This window comes from Sceloporus occidentalis, unplaced genomic scaffold (genome assembly GCF_023333645.1).
Source record: "Sceloporus occidentalis isolate IW3139 unplaced genomic scaffold, rSceOcc1.0.p SCAF_97, whole genome shotgun sequence".
NCBI lineage: Eukaryota > Metazoa > Chordata > Lepidosauria > Squamata > Phrynosomatidae > Sceloporus > Sceloporus occidentalis.
In genome coordinates this window covers 3,526,082-3,542,552 of record NW_028317077.1, presented here as the reverse complement: position 1 = coordinate 3,542,552, position 16,471 = coordinate 3,526,082, and the positions used below count along the sequence as shown (strand labels likewise).

Sequence of the window (16,471 nt, the reverse complement as noted above, 5' to 3'; positions counted from 1 at the left end):
AAAAGACGTTTTTTTAGCCCAGATGAATATTTTTCTCTGTTAAATGGTTAGGATTGTTACTTTACCAATTTACCAGTACATTTTGAAATAGGTTACTAATTTAATTTAATGTTTTTGTAAACTTTAGTATTATACGCCAGGGTTCAGTATCATGCCGACCGGTCATCAGCTTGGTTATTTACGTCAATGAGGTTGGGTGAAACCCACTTGAACTTAGTATTCCAGGCATATAACGACTTACTTTAATGGCTATTTTTTCCCGATTATTGGCAGTGTTTGGAACACTGCGTTTTTATTTCTTGACTCAGTTTGTCTGAAGTGTAATGTCTCAATAACATTACAGAAAAAAATGATAAAATTTGTTACTGTTATATGTATTATTTTATATATAAATATATTGTGTTTATTTTAATTACAGCTGTTGACAGATTGTCGCACATAATAATGGCATCAGGGGCCGATGCGAACAAAGGTTGCGAAGAACGAGAAACTTCTGTACAGAGATATGAACGATGTCCCGATGACCATGAAATCATGGCAGCCGATTCTCCCACAGTCGACTCCACCGGGGGGTCCAAGGAAGTACAAACAAAAAGTCTGCCAAACATCCATTGTTCTGAACTTGGTGACTATGATGGAAACCAAGTGACTAATATTGATGATTTGATTAACGAGGCGCAACATTCCAGGATTCATTGCACTGGTCTTGTTAGCTTGGGACAAGTAAGCCAATTCAAGGACATAGAAGCCACACAGCAAATGAGAGCTACTGCATTTACAAGCGAAGGCTTCGGTAATATTGCTACTGATGCGGTCAGCAAAAAAGATCAAGAAGAGAGCTTTCTGCGATTTTCCGTTTTGGATTCTGTTCAGATGGAAAAGAAATTTGCCGTCAACAAAAGCAGCTTGGGCAATTACTCTCGGAATTTCAGCAGCACGGCAGAAGATGACTTCTCCTTGTCAGACCAGATTGGGAGCGGTTCAGCTGATCTGCCAAATTATATGTATGAGGCTGTGGAGGACTCTGACACTGAATCTTTACTGGGGATCCCTTCGGATTCCACGAGCGACATGATCTCATCTCTTCAAAACTATTCACATGTGTCTGAAACGCAGGCCACCACAGATTCTGAGGACGAGCAGATTGAAATATGTTGCGCTAAAGATGATATTAAGATTCAGAACAATATGAGTCCGTTCGCTTCACAACAATGTCCTGGTGACCCTAGCAAAGCAAAAACAGAGGTGGCGTCTTTGTGTTGGGAAAATACTAATTCTTGTCTGGTCTGTACGGATCAGGAACCAAAGGGAAACGCTGTGGATAGAGCGCAATCAGAGGTTTCTCCAATGGCACAATGTAATGATCCACAAGAATTGCTAAAAACACTCAGTAATGATGTGAGTGCCTTAAAAGACTGCATGAAACTGGAAGTATACAACAACAAGGACATTATAAATAATTCTAGTAGTCAAATTGTGCCTTTTTGCAAGGATGCTGGGGTCAAAAGCGCATTAGGGTCTTTCAAGGCTGAGCCAAAAGAAGCTGTGTCCGTGTCACAAAGTAAGTGTGACAGCCAAAGTAACAATCCTTCTTGTCCGACCGAGAATAACAAATGCGACCTTAAGAGTGGTGTAGGAATGGACACAACTTCTCAGGAATTTCCCGGTGCTGCAACTAAAATTCCCACCAAGAACTGCCATACTTCTACACCCAACGAAAAAAGCTTGCATGGTAAAAGCGAGACAAAAACTATAAAACCCCCATCAACAAAGAGTTCTGCTGTGGAGAAATACGGAGCTTTGTCGAAGTTGCACGGAGATAACAAGAGAACATTAAGCAATAGTTTTGATATGCTGACAACTCAGGTACCTAAAGCTGGTCCCAGGCTGAAAGGCCTTACTATTAAAAGTAAAAACAGGACAAACTGTGACGCGGCTAAAAATGTCAGCGGAAAAACTGAAGTTGACAGCTGCCGTAAATCATCTCCGCAGCCTTCTCCTAAACTTCTTCCAAAGAGGTGTTCTGTGATGGAGATGGCTTCCACCAAAGACCTTAATAAAAGTACTGTTTTTTCAAAGACCCCCGAACATGACGTAAGGCACAAAACGATGCGCTCTTTACCAAAGGCTGGACCTGCATCAAAAATAAGTTCCAGCTGCAGTCCAGGTGTAAATGCTACCAGCGGCGGAAATGATAAATGCAGTCAGCATTCTGCTGGGCCGGCAAACCAGCTTCCAGATACAATCAGCAAAGGGAACGGAGTCATTGAAGGAAGTTCCAACATGGATGTGGATGAAATCATAGATAGTAAAATTACAGCAACAAAGTCTAGAGAGGTTACCCAAACCACCAAAACAACAGGTACTGTCGCAGACCACTTTTCAAACAGTGACTCTAGCAGGTCTACTGGAGAAGTTTCAATGCCCAAAAATGGATTACAATCCCGGTCCTCTCTTTCTCTTCATGGTGGACAACTGGATAACCATGATATTCAAAGAACCTTTATGGAGGTAAAACTGTCTTCATCATCATCATCATCATCTCCATCTCACCATTCCCCTAAAATTACCTCTGACAACACCAAGACCAACACTCAGGTCAGTGACTTATCTCCTAAGCTCCCACAGGATGCTCTTAGTTTGGAGAAACCAATTAACTCCCCTAAATCGGTGACAAGAACATTTTCAATGCCAACACAATTTACGAGTTTCATGGGTCAACATTATGCAGGGGTAACAGATGGTCCTACTGATGACTATCTACATTTTGAGGCACCAGGGCACAATATGGATGACAGCAATTGTAATATCGCATCGCTGTGTAATCAAGATTCAAATTTGAAGGCGATGGAAGATTTCCAAAAAACATCTGATGTTCCACAAGAAAAGAACTACCTTCGAAGTGAAACATTAAGATCTATTAGAAGAAACTATTACTACGAACTTAACTGGCCACGAGAAGCTGCGTCCGCTCTGACTGTGAAGCAGAGAATCAAATCGTTTGAAAACCTGGCAAATTTTGATAAAAGCGTCATTAAGATTATTGATATTAATAACTATTCTTTTAGCTCTAAACCTCCTGTATGTAGACGATCTTCTGGTTCTGTCGTCTCGAGTACAAACCCAAATGACACGCCTAAGGTTTTGAGGCGCAGTTTAAGCTCTTGCTGTGAGGGACAAAGTGATACAACTTTACCGTCACAAATCAAGAAATCCCCATCGAGCATGGCCTTAACATTCACCGAAAAAATGATTGAGGATAGTTCTAAAGAGACACCGGCGAATGAGAAAAGTAGGACCGACAAGAAAGAAAATATACAGCAGACCGTGCAGATTAGAAAGAACAAGAATTCTTCTAGCCACATAAGGCAGTTCTCATTGTCTCGCTCAAAGCTGCGTGAATTAAGGGCGTTGAGCATGCCAGACCTCGACAAACTGTGCGGCGAGGATTTTTCGAGTGAAGGGAATGCCCCTCATTACAAAACAGAACTTGAGATAACACCAAAAAGATTGGTTGCCACCCAAACCGCGCATGATCAGAATGGCCTTTCCAAGAGTAACCAGTTAAGTTCTAAAGACCATAATGGTGTGGCTGAACTGGCATCGGATGCCGACGTCAAAGAAGAAGGACATCTGTCAAGAAAACTTTGGTCGGTAAGGTGAGTGAGTCAAGTGAGGTTTTGTATTTTGGGCTACCCGGAGTTAGCTAGTCTTGCGTTCGTTGATATTGGTACGTCGGAGGCACTCATATAGTCCCACTGGACTCATCGCTAAACCCAGCTATGATAGGTAAATGCATCGTGAGCCAGAAATCCATGCAAACAAATACATAGCGCTGAGTTCCTTCACCAAAAGCTGCTTGTACTTGGGATTTACAACCATTGTTTCTTCCCATCAGGTTTTCTCTGCTCTGTTATGTTGCTGATTGTTGTTAATTGGCTCAGGAAGCCTTGGTAAGGGAGATAAACTTCGGGAAATCAACAAGATAATGTTTTCTTTGCCTCTTGAAGCCATAGATCTGGTTCCACAAGATAAACCTTTATACTAAAGGTATCCAAAATAATCACACTGATTAAACAACTTAATTAAAGCTACTTGTAGCTTGTGCTTTAATGGATTTAGTTATTCTAAAGGCACAGTTCTGCTTTAAAACATTGTAGAATGGTCTCGTTCAGTTAGTTCTGTAGTCACATATATCTAGTTATCATTCAATATTATTTTATCCCGGAACAGTGTAACCGATCAACAAACGTACCAATCGACGAACAACAAGAGGCAGACTTTTTTTAAAAGTGTTTTTCTTCTTTAAAATGTTCTTCCAGATGTAAATTCTATATGTAATGCATTAGAATAAACATTTTCTCTGGATACATTTGCTAGATTTCAGTTGGTTTCTCCATAGACAGTATCCAGGTAAATAATGTCTTTGCTTTAAGGAGAAAGATAAATCATTATTAAGTTTTGCTGCCGGTTGGCCGGCCCGTCTGATCATGTGTTTATGTTTAGCTTGGATCATCTAATCGTCTCGACGAGGGACCAGCAAAAGCTGCAGGCTGTTTTGACTTCTGTATCATCCAAATCAGATATCATAACCCTCATTCAAGAAGCAAAAGCACAAGCGGAGGTAAGTTGGAAGTTGCTGGAAGTTGGAAATATTATTTTTAAAGGGTGATATTTTTTTTAACTTCTTCAATACCAGACAGTTGAACCATTCACTCCAGCATAGCTGCCAGCAATCCTAAATTTGCCCGGGACTCTCTCCCCTTGTTTGGAAGCATGGATGAACGTGATGACGTGACCATTTTTACAATACCGCTCCCGTCATCCTTAAGTATTGTGTATAATTATGTCATTATATTTAGCTGGCAAGTATGAAGTAGACACTGTAAGCAAAAGAAGGTGGTTATCCTTAAAGCAAAAGCCCTTTCTGCGCATGGGGAGGGGGACAATTATTTAGAGGGATCCCTCAGCTGTATACGGAACTTTGGTGCATGCAATAAAGCCAATATTCTCCTGGTATGTTCCACATACTAATGAAAATAGTATTCTATTGCCTAATAAGTATTTGGATCCGCACCATGCGGGGATTAAGCCAGGAAACCAAATCTCGTTCTACCCGTCTACGTCTCTTTCTGCACTTAGAAAAAAAAACGTCAATGTTTTCGTTACGAGTTTGTGGTTTGGGTGTCTTCTGTTTACCTTGCATAATTTTACCGTCGCTATTCAAGTGGTCTGGAGAATTTTTAAATCGCTCTCCTCTGATTAGATTAAATTGATTTATTCCAACCCCGCCCCCCCCCCCCCCAACTCTGTCTTTCACGTGACATGATCGAGATAGACAAAGGGTGGTGAAAACGTTTGGGTGGTAAAGTATTTCGCAACGTTTTCTGGATTGTCTGATATTTTAAGAAATATGCAGTGTTTGAAGAGCCAGTTGCCAAAAGATATAATATGTCTGGTATGTCTAAAAGAGCAAACAATTTGAGAAACGCAGCATGCCCACACACACTTTTCACTCCGTGTCTTATAACCAAGTATCTGGGATTCATTTATTCTTATCAATTTTTTTTATTTTGTTTTATTTTTATTACACAGACCGATTATTTACCCAATAAGTTTATAGTGAATCTCTTTTAAAGCTACCTTTCTCTGGCTCTCTAAGAGTTAAGTCGTGTGGTGCTAGCGCGTTGTCGGTAAAATGCTGATAAGGCTTTCTGACTGTGGAGCCGTTCTTTGGTAAACTGAACGGAACAAAATGGGTCTTCTAGATATTAGGTCCACTTGAAAATGGAGATGTAAACCTTGTGTCATTCAAACCATTAGATCATTAGGTTGCCCCCATCTCAGCCATAGAACCAGTGTCATCTTTGGGAATCGCGTTGGGGATGGCACAGTGTACCGTTCGTAATCAGATGTTATGATCTGACAGTAGAACACCATCGTACCCTATGGGTTTACCCTACTCTTCTCTTGGTTTTCTCTTTATAACCATATTCATCAATAAAACACAATATTGACTGCGTGATAATAAACCATGTATTATGTACATAGCTAGCGAGGAATCAAAAAAGCCGTGTTGGTCCAAGAGGTGATGTGGGTGATACTGTACCTTTTATTGGACCAACTTGGAAAAAGCTATATTATTGTTGGTCTATATATTTGTTTGCTAAACAAACAAAAGCTTGATGGCTACCCTAGTAGACAGGTGGCTATGGATATCATATCATTGCGCTAAAACAGGATCTCGGGAAAATCCTGAATATCTCCAGGTCCTTGAAGAAACCCTCGACGTCTGCTTGCTGGTTCATACTCAACCAGTTGTTACATTTATTGTCCTGTAGGATAAAATATGCAATTAATTAAACTCAACTTCTGCATTCTACCTCCTCAGGGGTAATTGTCTAAAAGGAAAGGTACCAAGTCATCCAAATCTGCACTGTCAATGGGCAGGCGGAGCATTTTGCCTATAATTCTCTGATTTAAGGAAAAACCCACAAACATATTGTTGAAGCCTAAAGAAGGGTATCCAAGAACAAAGAGCTGTGTCATATGCAGGGCAGCCAACCTTGGATGGACAGGAGCCATCTTGGACAGCTTTGTATTTAAAGATGTGAGACTTCTCTGGTTTGAACCAGCCAGAATTCTTTCTCATGTGGATTAAAATGGACATTTTTGAGGTCCAACTTGGAGCTTTCGTTTGCCATCTCGCTAAGCTGGCAGCCAGACAGGAGAACAAAACTCTTTGAACCGAATTATTATTCCTAATAAATTTGTTTCCCTTACAACCTGATATTACCCCAGTAAGTAAAGAAAAGAAACAGCCCTAGAAGGGCTAACATGGTTTATATGTTTTTAGAGAATACCGCATTGTGATACAACCATTATCCCTACAAGAGCATTTTAGTTTGGTATAATCTGAGTGTTCTTAAATTCAAGGTCATAATGCACACTGTGTGACAAAGGTTTACATCTTCATTTCTACTAAGTGGACCTACTATCTACCAGAACATTATGTCTCAGAACCCCCCGAAAAAGGTGGTTCTGTGGTTTAAAGGGGCTGTCCTGCTGAATGTAACAACTTAAAACTAAATATACTATTAGAAACTCTGTACCTAGTACTTGGGAATGTCCTTACCGGAAATAATTATTATAATATTTTGCCTGCTTCATCATTTTTAGGGAATTCTTAATTTCAGGAGAAACCGAAAGTTATGTTTAACAATTTCTTTATGAAATCCAACCTTTAGCGGAAATAATAAAATGACTGCTAAGGTTTCTTTGCTTTATGGAAATCACATGTAAAGTTTTGTATAAGTGAAACAGCTATATATATATATATATATATATATATATATATATATATATATATATATATATATATATATATAAAAATATAACTATACTATTTTTTTAGATACAATTTTTTTTAAACTAATTGTCCATATAGATTCATGTATTTATGGTTTAAAGTTTTGTTTTTAGTCCCTATCCCAATGATCAAATGATCACGTAATGGGGGAGCATTCCGTTCATTCATTCTCCTTTATTTGCGGCAGGTTATATCACCAGGTTATTCCCACTTATTATTTAAAAGCCGCCGTGTAGAAACTTGTCTGGACGTTTCCTGAGCCCAAAGAATTTGGCAGCTGTTCTGTTACATGAAAGACTTAAGATGTGACTCACGGCTATTTCAATACACTCCTAAATCACCCATTGTATGCTTCAGATATTCGTTATATTAAGTTTCAGAAACTATTTTTTTGTTATGAATGAACTATGGAATCTGCCGAAGCTATATATATATATATATGTGTGTGTGTATATATATGTGTGTAATTTATTTTTTCATGTTTTGACATGTTGGACTATTTATTGGATGCGTAACACGGTAAAAAAATGATTCTATGATTATAATTCATGGGTAAGAGCACTTGTATCCTACTGATTTGATTGAGTTCACAATTAACAAGTCCCACTCACAAGATGGTGATGAGCTTCAACGCCAGGATTTCTTATCCTATCAACCCCGTTTCTTTATTACTTTATAACTACCCCCTTCTCCTTCTTTTCATCTTTCCTTGTGCTTCATGTAGCCTCTTTTCTATTAAGTGCCATTCTTCTCCATGCCTTTCTATCTGTGGAGCGTTGAGGGAACTGTAGAAGTATGTATTGCCATCCTATCTCATTGCTTCCATCCTGATCCTAGATCTTCAACAACTCAAGAAAGATTCCTGTGCAGCTCAGGTCGCCGTACTAGTACAAGGTCCGGGTGCATGTAGTGATGTCATTTTATACCTTTTTAACCCAGTGGTTGGCTGAGATCTGGGATCCAAACAAGACTACTTTATTGGTTAATGGAAAGCCACCAGTTGCCCATTTCGTCTTGAGTTCTTCTAGGCACAAATTCCAGAGGTTCTTCTCCAACCTCCTCACAGCAGAAAATGTCAATATTAAAATTAGAGTGAGAACGGCATAGGCTGGACAAGGAATAGTTTCACAAAAATAACTTACGAAGTTTAGTCGTGCCTTGTTGGCTCTTTCTACAGTTGGGTGGACCTTATTGGATTGACGCCCAATGAGAATACCCGGTACGTGACTCCAAATTCCGTATCATTGTATGTGTTACTCTAAACATTCTTGCTTCTCATCTTTTCTGTTTCCAAAATCATTTATCCTGCTCAGTAAATCTCCTCTCCTATTGTAAAAAAATAGTCTGTACATGCTAATTAAAACTCATTTGTCGTCACAGGAGTCAACGTTGTTTTTGCCTCTTTGAACTTAAAATGTAAACTTCCTGGTCAGAATTGCCCTTGTCTCGCGGTCTTAAATGCGTGTGTTGCGGTAGGATTGCATATATATTGACGTTAGCTTCATTCCACATTTTTATCCTATGTAGATTTGAAATCTATATTAATAGAATAAAATGTTTTCTGCAACGTTGTAATCCTTTTTTGGGGTAATATGGTGAACTAAAACCTGGTTATCATGTTTCCTAGCTTTATTTTACTGGGCTGTGAAAAGCGATAACCCTCATTTTTTTCCAAGGTTATCGTTAAGTTTTTCATTAACGTGGCATTAAGTTGTATTAGCAGTGGAATATTTTTCTGTGTATTTAATTTTGAGGATTTAACCATTCAAATGTCTGCCTAAGCCTGACAAAGAAGGTGTTACATGTGGATAATATATATATATATATATATATATATATATATAATAATAATGCCTATGTTCTCTGTTATTATATATTAAGGCCAACAAAACATATATTGCTATTTTACATTTTATCAGTTCATTATGGTAAAAATGGTTAAAAAAATGCACATGTGGGAAGAAGCAATGAAAGACTATAGACCTTGACAGTAAATGTATCTTATATTTCCCTTTGGGCATAAAATTTATGGTAGAAGGAAGCCACCTGCTCCATTAACTATTCCCTGTCCTTGCTTATAACATTTTCTGTAGGGAGCCCTCAGCATTCTTATGGCACGCAAACCTAGCACTCTAAGGGTTAAAAGAGGGTCATAATTCTATCCCCGGAAATCTGTTCCTCCGATATTTGCTGCTACCACCTCTGCTTAAACATTCATTCCATACCATCTATAGCATCCATTCCATACCATCGTCTACGAACCAGATGTATCAGTAAAACCCTTCTAGTAGACAATGTTTTGTGTATTTAACGTCGTAACCTAATACATTGTAAGTGTTATTAATATGAGATATTTTCCTCCGCAGAGGAAAGAAGATGTTTACTTTGTGGTGCTGAATAAGGAAGAAGGTTCTGGGTTGGGATTTAGTGTCGCCGGAGGTACTGACCTGGAGCAGAAGTCCATAAGTGTGAGTGATCTTCGTGGGGTTAATTGGAAATTAGCCAGAACTCTTTCAGTTCAGAAATATTCACCATATCACTAGAAGTAACGCTTAGTGCCGATATTACAGAAGAATGAATAAAATGGGGAATTTATGTTTTACTGCGTATTTGCAGACTCTCTGCCACCGAAATGCGATGATAATCAGATAATCAATGCACATGTTTATTACCAAAATGTACATTTGTAGGGGTTATTCCATACATACGAACACCATGAAGTGAACTCTGATGTCATAATGTATTTAACATCATCTTTAAAGGCCGTCCTCCGCTGTTCATCTTTATGTGAAATGCCCAATCATTATGGCGTAGAGTTAACGCATTGTTCAAAAGGTTTAATCCTAATTTTCGCTTTGATTACCTTAATATTTAAATGAAAAATCCTGTAGGTGTTGGCGTCACATTAACCCATTATTGTAGTGCCCATCGTTATGACACAGTGCTCACAAACACCTTATTTTGGAGACCCGTTGTATTTTCGGCTGAGTCCGTCTTGGTTGTAAACCATTCAAACAAATAGTTGGATTGAAACCCTGCATCTGATCGAATGTCCTCCAGGTACACAGAGTGTTTTCCACGGCAACATCATCCCAAGAAGTAATCATCGAGAGAGGAGACAGAGTCTTGTCTATCAATGGCTGCTCGCTGCGTGGCTGTGCCCACGGAGGAGCTTTGAGCGCGCTGCACAGGGCAAAGCCGCACCGAGAAGCGGTCGTCGTGATCAAAAAGGAGAGCGGTGGAGAGACGCCGCTCCGACTAGATATGTCTGCGACTAGAGGAAGACATTCAACATCTGGTCGGAATGTCTCCATGGCAACAGAACCAGGTAGGAGGTTATCCCAAGGCCACACGGAAAGAATTCATGGTAAAGCCGCATTTGGTTCAGATTATCACTGGGAGACTTCATGTGATCACAGGGAGCTAATGAAACGCACATTGAGCATTCGCTTCTGGTACTTTCAGCCCCGTTTATTTTCATTTTGATAATTTCGCGATTAGACAACCTCAGAAGCCGTCGCCTCTCTGGACCGCAGCTCCCAATATGTGTAGGCACCGGTTTCTGCGACTCGTTATGCACAGAAATATATCGTCCGGATCCCAGATGCGGTTCCCCTCGGGGGACTCCTGGACGGTTGGGTTTGTGGAACATTCCGTGGGTTGTGTCCCGGAACACCTGGATTGGCAGATTACGCCAATACCTCAATAACCGCAGCTGGCAGAATAGCCTAATCCAGATAATTGCCTGCAGGAGTCTACAAGGGGTAGCTCTTGATTGAATGTAGACGTTCTAACATACCGGTTTATTCACATGCACGTGTATACTATCACAGTCATCTGACTTGACTTTTCAATTTTAGCAATCGTGGCACAGAATACATTTGGGGAGTTTTGAATAATTAACATATTCCAAATCCATTCATCTGTATTAATCATAATAAAACAATAAAAACTTTGAAGAAAGCTTCTATGGCAACAATCCATGTGTCACATGACAATTAAGCGTTCCGGCAAAAAGATTATAAGTGGAAATTCTTTGTGTCCAATCGGCTGTCAGTATACAGACTTAAACGAAGTGTAACAATGTGAAACACAACATATCCACAGTCTTTTACAATAAATCTTAAGGTAGAACTCCGATTGTGTTCTTCTGAGGTCCTCTGCAAGGGGAATGTCCCAGGAGACCAAGTTACTCAATTCTATACTTTGTAATAAATGACCTAAATCCTATAAGTTGGGAAAGCGTTTATAGCAGGTGGTCTAGAGCCCTTTTTAAAATTCTAACGATTTACAAAGCCGTTCAGGCCCATTTCCTAGCGTCCCCTCTGAGAACTGCCCTGAGGTATGTTTATAGAGCCCCTGACGTTCTGTGATTTCTTCAAATGCGTTTTCTTGTTGGTTTTGGAAAATAAATGTTGAGCTCTTACAAAGCACAGAACTTCCCTTCCTACCGTGCATTAACATGCAATTCTCCAACACGCCCAAGAGCCCCCAGTGCCGAGAATGCTACCCCCATCTACTCAGTAATATTTACACAGGTTGGAGTCTTTAGGAAACCACCAGGATTTTCCATGGATAAAGTGTTTAGGAGAGATATGTGCCAACATATTCCGTGGTTAATTGGCTGTAATTTGACCTCTTTACAAATATTGGGAGTAAGTGATTTCTAAAAAAAAAATTAAAACTATACATTTGAAGGGTTTGGGGCCTAAGAAGGGGAAGGAAAAAGTCTCAATGTTGGCGGAAGAGCCAACATGACCCTGGCAGTTCCAATTTCTGTTTTCAGCAGTACCAATTTCTGTGCATGCACACAGGTACACTCTGTTGGACCTTTGCGCAAGGCAGTGTTGGAGCTGACTGGCAATAGAGCTCATGCGCGGATACTCACTGCCTACCAAGTCGCCTGCAATGCAAATAGCTGGGGTGGGAAAATAGAGCAAGTGATTTTTAATGTATCCCTCTGTGTATTTGTAAGCTCGTTTGACCAGGCACCTCCTCACCTGTTGTCTCTGTTAGTCAATTTGTTATATTACATACTACTTGTTATGTCCTGTCTACCCATTGTACAGCGCTGCGGAATTTGATGGCGCTATATTAAACAATAATAATAATGATAAACTGTTTATTTAAAGGAACTTGTGCACTCAGTACTTGTGATAACTGGAGTGGACCTTAAATCCACCGCATTCAGCTTTCCCCTTTTACTTCTTCGCATTCACCTATTATAAAGAAATTCTGTTAGAACGTTCATTATCGTTGGAGTGCCCAGACTGCCAGCCAACCTCTCCTGGGTTAACCGGATCCCAAGAACTGAGACTAAGTAATGATTTCCTGGCATCAAACTTCCAGCCATCACCTTCAGGAGCACATCTTTTAAATGAAATATAATGACCGGCCCTCGGCTGGAATGTCCCGGCATCGCTGACGGGTTCCGCAGCTGGCAGGTGGCGATTCCCAGGTGTCTAAAACCGAATGTGTGCTGCTCACTTTTTCCACAATAAAGGTCGATGGGAAGGAAAGCACAGAGTCTATAATGTTACTATTGGATCAGGGGATTTAGGCTTCATACGTGATTAGATATGCAGACTCGCACATTCGTTTGGCAGGTGCAATAAATCTTTTCTTGAAAAACTTTTTTTTAAAAAAACACATTTTGGATTAAAAAGTAGGAATGCAGAGTTTTGGGGGCTTCAATTAAAGCTTAAGTGGTAACCTACCTAAGAAGGTTCTTATCTTCTTCGGGGTGAATAATCGGCTGTCACTCTCCCCGATTTGATGGGGGTATATAGAAAGAGTCTTGGAATTTCTTCTTTGTACCAGGTGCAGGATTTCTTTATGTTTTCAACATTCCTTCCATAAAAAATATCATTGCTAGTCCACTGAATTCAGCACTTTTGTAACCACAGGCATGATTAGAAACATCATTCCTATTGAAATGCCTATAGCTCTTTATAGAAATGGTTACAAATAATTAAATTGTCAAATGTTGCCTCATTCATAATTTCTAAGGGAATACTTTATCGTCATGTGACACAAAAGCAGACACTCCAGACCTGCTGCCATAGAAATTTGAAACATTCTAAATTGCTTTTATGTTATTTCATTAAAAGAAAAAAATGAAATGACAGATCTGCTAATGTTTATACTTTTAACACGCGAGTGTATTATTTTTTTGTATAAGTGGAACAGAAGCATTATAAACGGAGTCGGTCCTGAGAATTTTGTTCATCAATAAAAGCATGAAGCAAAGCTAGGGGAGGACGCAGGTATAGATCTCTCGGAGTACTCTGTATCCCTCCCTATATAAGTAAAATGAAATATAAGCTAAAATAAACCCTGTCTCCTTTCCCTCAGCTCTGCTTCTTCTCTTGCCTCTTTTTCTTCTGCCTTCTTTCTTCGCCTACTTGTCCTTAGTATCATCTCCGTAGATCAGGCCTCACAAAGAGAGTCCTTAAAAGGACAGAGCCTCCGCGCAGACCCTCTTACCCAATTTGAGGAAGAGGATGTCCACATGGTGCGCTGCCTGGCTCCGCCCTTCTGTGGAAGATCTCCAGGAGGCCTGGTCAACGGAGCTGATACCAGGGAGAAGCGGATGAAGAAAGAGAGAAAGAAGCAAGACATTGAGAGGGAATTTCCAGGAGACTTGGGACCTCTGTTTGGCACCACGTCTGATGAGTGGCACCTGGGGCCAATTACAATGTACAATTACAGGTACTCAACGTTGAGTACCTGCAATTGTGTCTATTTAAAAAGTAGATTATAAATGAATAATGTAAATGTAAAACAATGTGTATGTATTCTGTCTCTGAGAACTGTAGGTGTCTATTTAATAAAATAATATAGACTAAATATTAGATTTTGGGAACATATCACAAAACGTGCTAAGAGACGAATAGTTTTATTCACTTTTACTTTAGTTTGTGTTTATTCTGTTTAAAACTTACTGCTGGAAATGAAAGAAGCTCCTTGTTAAAGAATTAAGGTATCATCGCCAAACTATCTTGGAATCTGTGTAATGTTTGCTTTGCCCGAAACAGACTAATAACTCCGTAAAGCCGCTTTATAAGGGGTGTGGATATGGCGGGTATTATTGTGAACAAAGGGGTAATAATCTCCGGTTGTCTTTGTTGTAGGAAGCATCGATCTGAGTGACGTGATTTGTGTAGAACTTCAGAAGACATCTGCTGGGCTGGGGTTCAGTCTGGACGGGGGGAAGGCTTCAATTTATGGAGACAGACCGCTATTTATCAAAAGACTCTTTAAAGGTATGATTTTTTTTTAGTTACATGGTAGTTAATACATGCTTGATGTCTTTTTGTCAGGTGGCCCAGCACAAAGGGGTGGAGCCTTAAGTGGGCGGGGTTATGCAGAGCTGCGTGACCCTACAATACCTATCATGCTCAGTACACTCAGAGGTGCTCCAGACCAGTAAACTGCAGCTTTTGTAGAGATGGTCACATTAATCAACTGCATTTTGATTAGCAGCTCCTGTCTGCAACTTAGCATCTTAATTCTATGGAAGCAGTAAGGGGTGTACTTAGTTTTTCACACATGGCTTCTCCATTTGGGCTTTATTTTTGTTGAATAAATCATGACACTTTGTATAATGTCATTTGTTCCTGTGAGGCTGTATTTACCTAATTTTTAGAATTGCTAAGGAACAGATGATTGTTATTGTGTCCTGATATGTAAAACCATAGAACTCAAAGAGAGAGCGAGAGACATCTCTGGTCCTATCCAGGGAGTCTGATTTATGAGCGATTTGCACAAAGTATGTATTTTTCTTAAAGCTTTACATTTTATGAATGAAGGGTCCTGCTGTTACAGACCCACAGACTATGTTAAAATAATAAGCCAAATCAGGGTGGGCAACCTTTGCCCTTGCAGCTGTATAAACAATCCCTATCACCCTCAGCCAGCGCATAAAGTCAGTTTTATTTTAAAGCCTACCTAACATCCTGCATTCATTTAGGAATATTGGGCGAGATCGAAGTGATATGTTAACATGAAACCCAATGTCTTCTCTCCAGAAATATCGTGTTTCACTGAAATTGTATTTTTTAAATGTCATAGTGCTGTTTATTTTGGAGAACCCCAGGAATATAATTACATTTTTACAAAAAAGTCACTTTTACAACATTTAGTTGCTCATTTATTTTTATTTATCCTTTTAATAGTTATCACGCTTAAGGAAAAGAGGAGTCTTATTGTTATGTGACAGACCTGTTTAGAAATGTTCCCATATTCTTTTTCTGTGCAGCCATTATGGCAAAAAAATATTTTCAATTATAAAAAAATCTGGCTTGTAGTTTCAAATTTTTATTTTTTTTTTAAATGTCAGATACACTGCCAAATTCAGCAAATAAACTACCGTTCAAACGTTTGGTTCATCAAAAAGCTTTCCCGGTTTAGGATCAGGAGAAGGATTGTTTTCAGACTTGCTGATATTGGTACAAGTGTTTATTTTGCTGATTTTATTCATTGATGATTGGTTTGGACATTCCCACTCCGGAATATGAATTGAAATAACAGAGCTCCTTTCCTGTTTTTTTTCTCTGTGCTTCAATCTGTAATGTGACGATTTGATGTTGCATTTGAAGGGTACAGTATTCTGAATAATATAATAACATATAAGTAATAATAAAATAGCGTCAGGATCAGGATGTATTTAACAGCTAATTTATGTATTTTTTGCCTACAGGTGGCGCTGCTGAGCAGGCAGGGAGGATAGAAGCTGGCGATGAAGTTGTTGCGATTGGAGGGAAGCCTTTGGTTGGTCTCATGCACTACGATGCCTGGAATATCATTAAAGCTGTACCCGAGGGGCCTGTGCAGCTATTAATCAGAAAGCACAGGACTGCTGTGTGATATCGGACTTCCATGCACTTTGTAGCCAACGCGTTTCGCTTGGGACTGCCTTTGAATGCCGGTGGAGTGACAATCTGGTTTATAGAACGTTACAAGGTCAGGTTACAAGGTCGCAGTGACCCGATTAGCGAGACAATCGTGAAAATACACATTTTTTATCAGGATTCCTTTTTTTAATACATGGTCATCGCTGCTTGGGCTGATGATAATGGGATTTTTTAATGCGGAGCATGC

General features: G+C 39.6%; 1 protein-coding gene across 1 annotated transcript in view; it reads left to right on the top strand.

The window, feature by feature from the left end:
* Nucleotides 1-16,237, top strand: part of LOC149284241 (PDZ domain-containing protein 2-like) — a 112,586-nt gene extending 96,349 nt beyond the window's left edge. Inside the window, exons 20-25 of the mRNA XM_089497009.1 lie at nucleotides 419-3,659; nucleotides 4,507-4,624; nucleotides 9,736-9,837; nucleotides 10,430-10,697; nucleotides 14,503-14,634; nucleotides 16,071-16,237. Of these exons, the coding sequence (XP_089353135.1) occupies nucleotides 419-3,659; nucleotides 4,507-4,624; nucleotides 9,736-9,837; nucleotides 10,430-10,697; nucleotides 14,503-14,634; nucleotides 16,071-16,237 (4,028 nt within the window). The remainder of the gene's footprint in view (nucleotides 1-418; nucleotides 3,660-4,506; nucleotides 4,625-9,735; nucleotides 9,838-10,429; nucleotides 10,698-14,502; nucleotides 14,635-16,070) is intronic.
* The last annotated feature ends 234 nt before the right edge of the window (nucleotides 16,238-16,471 follow it).